The sequence below is a fragment of the Spodoptera frugiperda genome, chromosome 7 (assembly GCF_023101765.2).
Source record: "Spodoptera frugiperda isolate SF20-4 chromosome 7, AGI-APGP_CSIRO_Sfru_2.0, whole genome shotgun sequence".
NCBI lineage: Eukaryota > Metazoa > Arthropoda > Insecta > Lepidoptera > Noctuidae > Spodoptera > Spodoptera frugiperda.
In genome coordinates this window covers 11,477,518-11,491,464 of record NC_064218.1, presented here as the reverse complement: position 1 = coordinate 11,491,464, position 13,947 = coordinate 11,477,518, and the positions used below count along the sequence as shown (strand labels likewise).

At 35.6% G+C, this 13,947-nt stretch overlaps 1 protein-coding gene across 3 annotated transcripts in view; it reads right to left on the bottom strand.

The window, feature by feature from the left end:
* The window catches only part of LOC118265753 (zwei Ig domain protein zig-8), a 215,959-nt gene that overhangs the window by 26,690 nt on the left and 175,322 nt on the right, over positions 1 to 13,947 (bottom strand). For all 3 annotated transcript variants that reach the window (XM_050695126.1, XM_050695127.1, XM_050695128.1), the window contains 3 exons: positions 8,386 to 8,509; positions 1,535 to 1,719; positions 1,022 to 1,138 (listed from right to left, as the gene is read on the bottom strand). In XM_050695126.1, the coding sequence (XP_050551083.1) occupies positions 1,022 to 1,138; positions 1,535 to 1,719; positions 8,386 to 8,443 (360 nt within the window). In that variant the 5' untranslated portion in view covers positions 8,444 to 8,509. The remainder of the gene's footprint in view (positions 1 to 1,021; positions 1,139 to 1,534; positions 1,720 to 8,385; positions 8,510 to 13,947) is intronic.

The window sequence follows — 13,947 nt, the reverse complement described above, 5'->3', positions numbered from 1 at the left end:
GTGTTCCACCGTGTCCTCCGGGCGGTCTTCGCAGTGATGACACCCGGGCGTTTCCTCCCGCCCAATCAAAAACAGGAACCTACCGAAACTCCCATGTCCGGTAAGCACCTGCGTCAGGCGGTAGGTGAGGACGCCATGGCGCCTCTCTAGCCACTCCTCAAAGAGGGGACTTATCGCTGCAATGACAGCGAGCCCAATCCTTACACGCTACGATTCGTATTACACACTCCATATCTCATGGATTGTGGCTCCGGAATATGTCATCTCATATAACAATGTTGTTCAAACATTGACGAAGAATAAAGACAGTGCGGTATTCGTAAAGAAATTTTGCGACAATATCCCGCAATGGATCCAATATGGAAGACATTTTTCATCAAAATTTGTGTGTGACAATTTAACGCGAAATGGGAATGTAATTGATTCAGTGAAATCATTGTGTGGAATTTAATATTTGTGTTTTAATAATGTTACTGGTATGTAGTCTTGATATCTTCTAGATTTATGTCTCATTGAATAAGGGAGAGTAAGTTTAATTCATAATACTTTTAAACTTATAACAGAAGAGACGTTTACGTCCATTTGAAAACGTGTTGTAATTATTTGTAAGTCAGGTAAGGTAGGTAGAGTTTTTTATTTTTCTTTCTACCTTTGTTTTGAAACTTTTAACAAATGTTACGCCAATTTCATCGTGACTTTATCTTATTACATAAAACTTACAAAGTAACTAATGAGTAAACTAGTATTTTCTTAAACAAATTCTGTCCTAACTCTTATTAACTATCAGCAAATAAATCTAGAGGCGATACCACAATCATCATATCATTTCACGTGATGTTAACAAATCCTTTTTCTTCGACTACCATCAACTTATTTAAGGTGTTAACGCGTCAGTGATATCCTGTTACTTGTACATTAGAATACAATGAATGGTTGTATTGCTTACTTATGACTCAACGGGGCTGGCATGTTCTACGAATAAAAGCCCCTAAAATAAAAATAAAAATATAATTTCTCTTACCTTGAGTATCCAATCCTCAGTGTGAGGGTTGTGTACACTGATGAACCTCTGGTCTGAGGTGTACGTCATTCTGCCTGACGTCAGCAAGTGAATGTCACGATGTCGAATCCATGATACCTGGGAACACAATTAAATGTTAATAGATCAACCAATAAACCAACCTTGCTCAATGCGGGTTGGCGATTTTAATTTAGAAATTATAAGCTCAGGTTTGTTCACGATGTTTTCCTTCACCGTCTGTCAGGCGAGAAAGAGATCGTAGTATCAAAGATTAAAGTGCTGCTAATATCAGTTCAATGTGGATAACTCTAGCCGGTTCTCTCTTACGAAACTCGTAGATAGATTGGGAGAGTAAAGAAAAATGTATTCTACTCTGCTCTCACCACATGGTTCATTTCATAGTAAAATATTTACTGAAACTGAAAAAAGAATAATATTTACTGAACCGGTAGAGCACTATCAAAAATACTAGATATCAGAAGTTTGTACCAAGCATTATAGTAAGATACTCACCGTCCTGTTTCCAAGATCGTGGACCCTGCAGTTCAGTTGTGCAGTTTTCCCAACTAAGGCTGTCACATTCTTGGAGTGTGGCACGTCGAAGCGAGGTCCCCTTTGTGTCAACCCTAGGTCTACGTCCGTGTAGTCCAACTCTTGTACGGCGTCTGTGTTCAGGCCATTTGTGTTGTCTGTGCACCCTGTAGGCAAAAAAAAGATATTAAACATATATATTTACCGCCGTACTCAGAGTTATTTAATGGTTACTTAACCCAGTCCTTTGCAATAGTTTTCGGAAAAAAAATTGTTACTAAGGTGTAGTTAAAGTAAACATTTAATGTCTCTGAGTACGGAACTTGAGTTTCATGCATGTTAATTTTTATAATCTCCTGAAACGGTAGATAGAGGTAAGCATTTTTAACTAGTTGTATTAATTATGAGTTCCTTATAAAAAAGGGGTATGCCGGATACCATAATTAAATCAAGCACAATTCCACTTACTGTTACTGAGAATATTCTGAATACCGGTAAAATCCCAATAATTCTTTGCATGACCAGTAAATCAAATCCATACTCGTTTAACAAAAACTAAATATCGTGACGTTCATTTCGTAATATCAGACCCTTCTTCAAAAGAAAATTGTATACAATTTTATACAAAAAACTTGTTAACAAAGTAACATTTACTTGAAGCACAAAATGTAAGCAGCGCATCGCTTATAAAAACTCATCACGTGGGGTACAGGAAGTCAAGTTGGGGCCACTTAAGTTACGAGGATGAGTCGAACTTGTACACTCTTCACAAACTCCACTATGTAAGTGCCTGTTATAGTGATGTGAGCGTGTGACGAAGAATTTTTGTCGATACTATTTTATGTGAACGTCATACATAGTCTAACTTACTTTATCCAGTTATGTATAAGTAAATTCCAAGTAATAGGGGCTGAGTCTATTGCCATACACTGGGCAGAATTCTAATCTCCGTCCTATTATGGAGAATCCATTCGGCAGACACATTTGCAAAAACTCAACCAAAAAATTATTCAAATGGGTCAATCTCCAAAACGCGATTACACGAATACTACATTCGTGTAATCGCTCTGGAGTTTTTAGATATAGATATGATAATGGTAATTATTTATCTCACAGAAAATAACAAAAAAATATATTTGAATATCATTAATTTCAATGAGATAGATAATAGATAGATAAATATTATTATCTGAAAAGCGCCAAAATGATCATACGAATATACCCGTTTGGGAGATTAACCCAAATGTATTTTTATAACCGTCATAAGGTTACATGAAACAAACCTATTTCCTAACAGCCATTGAATCTTATATAATCAAAACATAACCTAATTCAAGGCACACAACCAAACTGGGACAGCTCAGACTAAATTTTTCGAACCAGATACCTAATTATTTGATTTTGTTCACGTTCCCACTCTAAATCTTACCTCCTTACACAAAGAAATTTGAATTTAGTATGTAAATGACATTTTAATGAAAGAACGCAGCGCTCTCAGATAGTGTACCCAGTGGTACTTTGTATACCTAGCGGTACTTTATATACCTAGCGGTACTAAGTATACCTACCTAGTGGTACTTTGTCAACTCTTTCGCTAACTGCTAGTGAAGAGCTAATTAGGCGTCTCGGTTATTAGTGAACGAATGACGAGGAATTTTAAGCTTTAATTTGTTTGAATAATGTAGTTTGTGCATTTCGTTCGAAGAAGTCTCTTTAATGAGAGTCTGATGTAATAATGTAGATAGTGAGTTCAAGTCTTATTAGTGAGTTTATATCGATATTTTGCCCGATAATAAATAATCAGGTGTTAATAATTATTATTTAATACCAAGTTGTGTTGATTTTCTGCATCAATGAATGACTTACATAATAAGTCACATTAAAATTGTTACAGCTGTTTTTAAAAGCGTGTGAACGATATGAGTGTATTTATACGAAAACTTAACTACAAAATTGTGACTAAGAATATAAATCATTATACTAATCGATACAAATGTGGAAGTTTGCGTGCATATGCGTATGTTAGTGACCTTTTCACTCAGAAACTACTAAAACGAATCTGTACGAAATTTGACACAGTGATAGATTATAGTCTGGAATAACACGAAGGCTACTTTACTAGAGACTTACTTACTTTAAAAGAGACTATGACCTCTGAGTTTGTTTCGGCATCTTAAAGCAGTCCGATAGGAAATGCTGGCCTCATCTAGTTATTTTAGAGATTGACGTGTAAAAGTGTTATCTTGTAACCTACTTGCAAAAATAAATATCATTTATCATTTTGTTGCCTCCTTTGACTCGGGTGAAGCCGCGGTCAGAAGCTAGTATAGCAACAAATGATTACATAATCCTCGTTGTATTATACAACACATAGTGTTCACAGAAATTGGATCATGTCTTATTATTGGGACTAATAACGTAACTGGCAAGAAATGAGGATTCTAGGCGGAGTATGTATTCCTGGGAGAAATCAGTTGTGATGTAATGAAATTGGATGATATTTGATTGTTAGGATGTATTATAGGAACATCTCTTGACAATGTTCTAACATAATGTTTAGTTTACAAAAAGTAGAAACATTTATGTACATTTTTTTTGTTATAAGCCGGTAAACGAGCAGATGTATCACCTGATGGTAAGCAATCGCCACCGCCCATGGATGTCCGAAATACTAGAACAAATGCGTTGCCGGCCTTTTGGGGAATCGGAAATTGGGAAAGTGGGTAATTGTGCCTTCGGTAACCTTACTTACACAACGAAATACAACGAAAGCGTTGTTTCACGTCGGTTTTTCTGTCTTTCGAAGACACAAGGTATTTCGACATTGGTATAAATATTTAATATGTGATTTTATATTCAATGCTCAATTTAAAATTGGTAAAAAATATAGTTTCCCTTTATGAAGACGAACATATAGAAGTCTATTACGTTATATCTATCTAAGAGTGGACTTTTCTTTGTAAATACAAAAACATACTCTATATAACATCGACCTTTACAAAGTATTTTCACAAAACATAAAGCATAGCAAGCAAATAAATAAGAAATATTACGTTCAATATACGTTCTATTGAATTTCCTTCGAACATTTCAAAATTCTATTCTATTCTATTCGGTGAATAAAACAAGAATTCGGTGCTACAGGATGGCAACATAACAAACTAAAAATACAATAGCTACCAACATTGTCAGGACGTCGCGATAAATATCGTGTACAAAGTTTAATATCGAAGACAGTGCTGCTATCTAGCGAACAGTTTTGTCTTCGTAACATTATGACATTATGGCTGGCAAAGACAACTATTGTTTGTTTTGAGTTATGGAACTAATTTCTGCGAAGTTTTCGACTCGAGTCCCAGTTGATATTTTTTGGATAGTGTGTGTGTGTGTGTGTATTTTGCACGCTGTGATTAGTGTCGTGGCTTTTGTAGTGGGTGTAGCTATTCATATTGTTGGCAACACATTTTGGCTGTAGTACGATTTTCTTTAGCAAAAACTTAGTCATATAAAATCCTGAAGTGACATAATATTAGGTATTGTAATATTGTTTTCTCCAAAGCAAGGAAATGTATTTTTACCTATGTCTATTTTATAAATAACTTTAAGACAAAACTTATGCAGCAACTAAGATGAATTGTAAAAGTATTTCAATGCTAGCATGCTCCCATTTGAATGCATTCGCATTTGTCGACCTCACCTAGATTTTTATACAATAATTTTGACGTGTTTGTGCTCCTTTGTAGCCTATTTAACAAAAATAAATTCATGTTTCATTTAGTACCACCAAAAATAAAATTAGCAACTCCTAAAAAAATACAGAAAAGAAATAACAAAACGGAAAGATCAGGCAATAATCCAACATTATTCGAAAGACTGAAATGACATTATGCCATGATCCATTTTAATCAGGCCCCAGTCAAATTAACGGCCGTTTCCGAAAATCTCGTTTTAGATTTGATGAAAAAAATGCAAGATGGCGGTCGACAAGATGGCGACGAGACTTATAGTCTGAAAGCTACTGAACCTTCAAATAGACTTCACCTTGTAAGGCAAAAAATTAGGATGAAGATTTATAACTGGCTAATAGTCACGATCTGAATGTACTATGTGAGCTACACATCAGTACCTAACCAATATAAACTGACCGTTGAATGCGTAGAAAGATCATGCAAAACAAAATCATGAACAACTGTTTTTTTTTAAATGGTGATGTGCAGGATTGATAACTTTTTTATATATTTGATGGGTCGAAGTTAGGCCGTTGTTTCGCCTATTGGTAAGTGTTGATACGGCCTACTATGGAACACGTCTGCCCATCTATTCACTCGGGCCTTAAAGGTACCCAGGTTACACCCATCAGAAAGCCCCGGCAAAGAATTTAGCGTTTGTAAATCATTATTCTACAAATTTCTAGCCTCGCAAGACAGACTTTATTTGAAAGGTTCAGCAGCTCTTAGACTATTTAGTAAATGTCCTGAAGATTGTGTTCTGTTCATTCGATTCTTTCGAAGGGATCAAGGTTAAGGATAGTCCGGTGTGATGAGAAAGTTAATTAAGAGAATTGTTATAGAGGGCTCATAAGTAATGGACATAATGTTGGCCCTGCTAATTGGAAGTGGGACCTCTGGGAAGTGACCATACTCGCCTAGTGTGTAAATGGATCAATATTTTTGGACGACTCGTACAAACGTGAGATGTTTTCGCTGAAGTACTGAAATGGTTAATGGAACTTCTTATTTCTGTTTATTGTATTGGGTTTCACGATTCGATATTGTTTAGTCTTCGTTATTGATAAATTCTTGAGAGAAAAAAGAATTCATCTATGTATGTAATTTATGTTTAGTTAAAGACACTGAAATTATATAATATCTCATGCTTCATGGCACGATTTGACAAACTTATATTATTTATAACCTATTGACATTAAGGATTTGTTTCACAATGTCTAGATAGCCGCTATGTATCAGATAACTTTGAATTAAGAACATAATTAGTATGCAATAGCTGTCACATAAGTTTATCGAGCACTTATACGAAGGTGGTGAAACAGGCGCTAAGTCCTATAAAATGTATTACGTCTTCCTATATATAAAACTATCACAGAAAAACGACATTTATGCGCAAGTCTATTCATATTTATATTCTCAGTAGTGAATAAAAATCTTAAATGTAAGGATATAGGTGTCATTTGCGAAGCCCTCAGGCTAATCGCTCCCCTCCTCAAGTGAGCGCCCTAAATGCTCACTCTCTTTGCTCCGGAAACGGTGTTGAGACCCCTTGCTAACCTACCGTACATTTATATGTAGACGTACGTATATATGTTTGTAGTATGACTAGGTGCTTCGTGTTTCTATGAATTGGGGTTCTGTTAAGATATTCAGGGATATTTTATTTGTATTTTTTTAAATAACGTTGCCCTTCTTTAGGATTTTCTTCTGTGTCGTGGGTGCGTTTACAAACATACAAGTTCACATAAACATGACACCTAGACCCGAAACAACAATTTGTGGATCACACAAATAATTGTTTCGTGTGGGAATCGAACCCGCTACACCGCTCCAACTATGTAGTCAAGTAATGGTTAGTTTCTATAGATATTGCATAATTGTTTAAGTGCTGGTATTATTTACTCAATTGAATAGAACTTCCTCCTTTTTGGAAAGTAGGTTAAAAACAATATTTTTGTTATATTTTTATTCTCATGACAGTCGCTTATATAAAATGAAGTTTCACTTTTTTACTCTCTTATTTACCTACCTATCCATTTCAACGTTACGTCAAAACCCTCGCAAGCCAATAAATAACCCTACTTTCCATTTACCTCGCAAATACAATTGAATATCCACAGAATATCAATCTCAGTCAATAGAACATAATCAGTAAAAACGAAATTTCAATTCCTTAATACGTCGAGACATTGAAGTGACGAGCCTAGCTTAAATCGAAAACATTATCAATCGAATCGTTTGAGCAAAAAAACTTTCATTCATCACTTGATCAGTGATCGCTCACCACTTATCTTACTCGATACCTAATCCTCCTTTTCATATTAACAAACGCTCTTCCCTAATGAAACACCGTTGAGAATTGAAAACGATTTTTGAGATGAAAAATATGTCAGTTTTCCGGGAAATAATGTCGACTCAATAACAATGGCTCGCTTATTGAAGGCTTTAAACGAGGTCAGGCAGGGAACAGCTTAAGTAAACGACAATTTCATGCCGCTAACGACTGACAAAGAATTTGGGTGAGCTTAGACGGAGCATTACGTCACAAGTCCCTGTAAGCTGCGTTTTAGACGTTCACGTAATCAACTAAATGCTTTATTGTAATGTACCTACGGCGGAGATGTCACGTAATGCCTCTCGCGGCTCCAATATGTCTTCTATCGATGTATTTTGAGGTTTATTATCTTAGTTTTTTGGTTGAAAAACGATTGAAGATTTAAAAGTGTTTAAAGTGTCAGGCAATAAGTCTTCTATCGATGTAATTAATGTATTAATGAAAACGATTGCAGATAGTTAAACGTGGCAGCTAGCAGCGTCACATAATGCTGCTTGCGGCTGTCTTTTATCGATGTATTTTAAGTTTCATTGCCTTGGGTCACTATAAAAGAGTTGCTTCATGGGGGAATCGAACCCGCTAAACGTTATGTGGCAGCCGGTTGCCTATCTACCGCACTAATCGTGTAGTCAAAACAATGCATGGCGAGTTTCAGTTTTGAGATAAAAATAGACTACACATTTAAAAGTAACGGAACAATATAGCTTCCACTGACTTAACTATCCGTGCTAATACTTCGTGGTTTCACATAAATAAAGACCCCTTCTCACCTGTGCGGCTGACGAGTGCCAAAGCGCCAAGCGCCGCGAAGAGGAAAGCCGCAGACATCGCTAGTTCACGTGTCCATGCATAATCCCACTTTCACGGCTCAAAACACCCTGTATACACGGCAGCCTGCGAACAAAAATGAACCTTATTAACATACATTTAAAGTCAATTTCTACCTTACAACGTAACAGTAATATCCGCAATAGATTTTGCACTCTATACCAAAGTAGTTAAGGTTGATTTTTCAGTGTGCTAGTCGGGTGTAGTGTGACTATGCGTGCGGTAAAGGTAGGATACTGTTTTGAGGATGACATGAATAGAATATGCGAGTCATGCTATTATCTTTTTAGTTCGTAAATAGGTTTTATACATGTATATCACGCGATATGGGTTTTTTGAAAAACGTCGCGGGGATTTGCCCTTACACTATGATCACATAATGGATATCTTTAGCCATAAAGCCTTTTAGTTCACAGGTAAAGCGGCCATTTTGATTCAGTTGACGTGAATTTAACTACCGGGTACAAGATTGGTGTTTCTTGCTCGTTTTACTTCATTCAAAGCTATGGTTTAGATCGAGCTAGCCTAGCTTCACTGATAGACAGACTGACGGACAGTTAAATGTTGCGTTTGTTTCAAAAGGGCTTAAATAAGGATTAATGAAATAAATTGACTTTGATCACCTTTTCTAGTAAAACATCTAGGGTTTCTAAATTCTGAGAATTTGAAATTCCACAATAGAATTTTTTGCTAACAAAAAATAACAAAATTCATAAAGTTCCAGTGAAATCGTACTAAATGATTATTTTTTCCGAGCAAAGCTGTATTCGATAGCCAGTTAACAATATTAATCAAATTTAAAATCATACAAAATAAATATGAATTAATAAAATTGAGTGCTATCAAAGTAAATTCATTCGTTGAACGTTACAACTTTAAACAATCGAAGCATTTTAATTAATAAAATGATGGTTCGAATTCAATCCACATGCGTAAGAATTCATATTGCTATTTGGAATGTGTTTGTTACCACTATTTCGGAATTTTAGCATGCAATTTAGAGATTTGTAACTAAATGTATAATTTCACACGTTCCTAATTAATTTACATGAGTTCTGAGGTTGATTTTTGAAATAGATTTTATTATGGAATAATTGGCAAACGAGCAGACGGATCACCTGATGGTAAGCGATCAGCGGCGCCTATGGACACCCGCAACACCAGAGAAGCCACAGGTGCATTGACGGCCTTTTAAAAATGAATACGTTCTTTGCTTCGATTTTTTTAAACTTAAGTTTATAAACTGAAATATTAATAATGAAAAATTTCGTTTGTTTTTATATTTGAAAAAAATGTAACTTGAGGAATTCATTTCCATATTGGATACGCCCGGTGAGGCGCGTCAACTGGGATCCGTGAATTGCTTATGATCCATGCGTGAACTACACTGTAACATCTTGCTTTAGCAACTGATTTATTAGAAACTTCAACATCATTTTCTTGAATTTATGAACATCACAAAATCAAAAAGAATGCGAGATAATCCATTAATAAAAAAAAGCAAAAATATCATTCGGAAAATATAATTATCGGCATCAAAAACAAAACCAGTTTCACAAAATAACACCCTATAATTTGCAATAAGACGAAAAAAAGGAAAAGGTAACCTCGAAAATGTCAACCAATCCCCATTTACTGAGAAAATAACCAATAGTTTTGGTCCCTTCGAAAAAAACGACGAACGATCGATGCCCCCATGTATTTTGTATTAAAGCCATTGAATATGGACTTGTCCGGGGAACCACGGGTGAATGGGGACCCTAATGAGTTTATTCAATAGGAACAGACTTCAATGTGCGTAAAGCGAGGTCATTATGTAAAGAGGGACATAAACCAACTGAATGTTTGGGTAGAGTCTCCGATATTGAGATTTTAATGGTCACCATACTGATATTGACGTCATATCTATGGCTTATTAGGATTGGTTGTAGCGTTTCAATGGCGGTCTATGGGTTGTGATTATCATGGGTTTATGCTTGTGATGTTTTCAGTATCTGCCTCGTTGGTCAAATAGTCGCCAGTGCGACTGCCGGACAAAGGATCTCGGGTTCGATTCCCGGGTCGGGCAAAGTATTACTGGGCTTCTGTTGAAAATTTCTTAGTACACGAGTCTGGAATTGTGCCCAGTATTATGACAATAAGCTCACCCCCTATTATATTGTACTTATAACACAAATAGTGAAAAGTGCGTGTACATTGTATAGCGGCATTATGTGCCGTAATGAGCACTTCTGCCTACCCCTTCAGGGATAAAAGGCGTGACACTGCAGAAAAATCTACACGATGTGGGTAGTGCACTATTTATTAAGGGCTTAGATTTCAAAATCCCAACCAGCTTTTTAAAACAAGACTCTATTTCATAGACATTTGAGTTCAAATTCGAAAGACGTATTACGAAGAGGGTATACCTTTGCGTTCAAGTTCATGAAATAATTGGATTTCTTTTGATGGTTTATTTAAACTTGTAAAGAAGTTTTTATTTCAGTATCATTTCAAGGTTTCTCTTCTGTCTCGAAACTTAACGACCGTTTAATTGTTCTATTCCTTTGAACGCTACCTGCCCTTACTTTAGGGAAAGTTTACAAAAACCTTGAATTTTTCTCTTTGATATCTGTTACACAGAAATTGTTGTTGAATTGTAAAAAATTAAAACTATTCTTTTGTTAAAGGTTAAAATTACAGACCTTTAAGGTAAATAAATATGCCTACTAGGTTTTAAAACGTAGTCAGTGAATACAGGTATATTATTAACTAGCTTATGCCCGCGGCTTCGCCGCATAGATTACGGTTATTTTAACTAAAAGTAAACTAAGTTATTCCTTGGTACATCAGCTACGTGCCAATAAAGATCCCATCAAAATCGGTAATTTTTATATTACAAACAGACCCTCATATTTTGTTTATTAGTCTAGAGTCTAGACGAGATTAATTTAAACTTAAAACACAATTGAACACATATTATAAGAATGCTTTTCCACCACAGATGTGCTATGTTACTATGCTATGTAAATGTAATACTAAAGCTGTGAAACTATGTGATCACTGATACTATGTAGTTGTGCGAGTAAGATGTGCTACGAAGATGATCAGCACTCGAGTATGCGATGTATCGTTAGTACACACATTCATAGCACGCATTCATATCACGCATTCATAGCACGCAGTATTCCATATAAAAAACATGACTTAGCTGAGTCCGTTTCGACCAGTGCTAAGCTATGTGTACCAATGAATATGATTAACGGAAGCCATACGCATCCATAGCAACATAGCACACCACATCTCTGGTGGAAAAGCACAATAACAGTAAAATTTCACTCTTCGAACAATTCAGAACAAGTTAAAAAATTCTACCACTCGCCACTCGAAGTTTCGCCACAAAATCCGATTGTCATTGTTTTTTCATCGTCACTAATTATAAAATTACGTCACTTTTTAAAAGAAAATGGCCAACTAAAGTTGATAGCACTTTGACCGACTTTGAGGGAAGTTTTTTTTTGTTCGTAACTGTCCGGAGTTGGGAGGTAGCCAAGGGGGCTAGAATGGTACGAGTTAGTTCATTAAGTGAACTATAAGTAAAACAGAAGTGGTCTTTCTACAATCGATCAGGAAAACAATTCGAAGATTCCACTTTAGAAACTTTTATTTCAATAGCAGGCAATATCATAAGAAATAAAATTAACTGTTAATTTTCTCTCTTATATCATTTGCTATCATTTGCACTTAATGAACTAACTCGTACCATTCTAGCCCCCTTTGCTATTAAAAACTCATAGTTTCAAAGGTAAAAATCTCATGATGATAAATTATGTACTTAATGGAAAATTGTATAATGCTTATAACTAATGACCACTAAAGTAACCCAGTAATCATGGAAACCGTTAATCATTTAACCGAGGTATTTTTGCGTACTACACAAAATTATCTTTCCCAAAACTCGCATTCAATCATAATCAATCAAGACAGGCGTCCACCGCTAGACACAGACACAATCAGCCCTTATTACAAAACAACAACACAGCCCCAACCGGATTCCAAGCAAATATAAATCATATGCAAATGTAATTAAGATCCCTATTTCGTATTTCTATCTCTGTAGTACCAACGTATCGTATTAGATACGAAAATGTTTACAAAATATTTCTTAGTCATATATCCCAAAGTTATCTCCGTTTGGGTCCAACTTAATAAAGGGTTGACGATGCCATATGTGAGGCTCAGCATCCCTAATACGTACTAGGGTCCTCCATTTGTACTAAAACATGTAGAACAGCCTTTTTTGTAATCCTTAGCATTATTATTCTTTTCCCTAAATCATAGTTGTACTCACTATAAAATCCAATATGAACTGACCTTTGTCTTTATAAAAAGTTTCGGGACTGGGAGGTCAAGTTATACTGGAGGTTTTTGGCTGTCGTCTGTATATTACATATGAGAGCATTTCGTATTTAAAAGACCGGCAGCACATGTTCCAACCTAAATTGAAACCAAGACCGCAATTACGTAGGCATCAAGCTAATAAATGGCTTCCAAGAACTGAATAATTGGTTTTTTCCATACCGATTTTGGGATCAAAGCGCTGGAAAATGTAGCAGCTGCTTCTATTTTTATGCACGGTTGGAGCTAATTTAGTTTTCTCTTTAGAGTGAGGGGAATAGAGTTCTTTATTCGTTGGCATTCAGCTGTTTCATACAATATTTGTTTTACCTATAGAGGCTGTTTGATAGATGTACGCCGAATAAGTGTACATTGCGTGGTCATTGACCTCCAACCCATATATACTTAAATATACATTTTGTTTTACGTAAGTTTTTCAAAAGCAGAAACTACGTTTTACTTAACATAAAATGCTACAAAAGAAAAAAAGATAAATGGTAATAGTAATAGTAAAATATTGACATACTTTCTCGACTCCTTCATTTTGTCAAGAACAAAATGTAGTACTGGATATTACGATTACTACTTCAATGGTTGTATAACTATTGAGCTTATAAATATTGAAATTCTTTCAGACTTGCCTAGACTTTCAAGTACACCAATTCTGAATAGTCATAGTATTAAATTCAGACTTGAGTCAATTATAAATAACTTCAGCCTAGTTTCTGATAAGCAAGATACAATGCAAACATGTTTTATACATCACAGTAAAAACTACATGTGCTCATTAACCAAACAACGTTCATCTCTGTAAAAGGAGCACACATACACGTAACTTTGCATCCAACAGCAACGCCCACTCACAAGAAATATGCCACAAAACCCTCACGTCTCTTCAATGGGTCCCAAAATAACTGAGACTACAAACTTTCAGCTGTCCCACTTCTATCTTCGAGCACAGATCTAACTTGGCTGCAGTTCTTTAGAACTCAAGTTTGCAATTGAGAAGTTCATCACAAAAGACTGGGAAAAGATATTTGGGCCAATGTTTGTGGCAAAAAATGTTCTAACGATGTTGGATCAAAATGTTTGTCCAATGTTCGAGACAGCGACTGAATCAGTAAGTA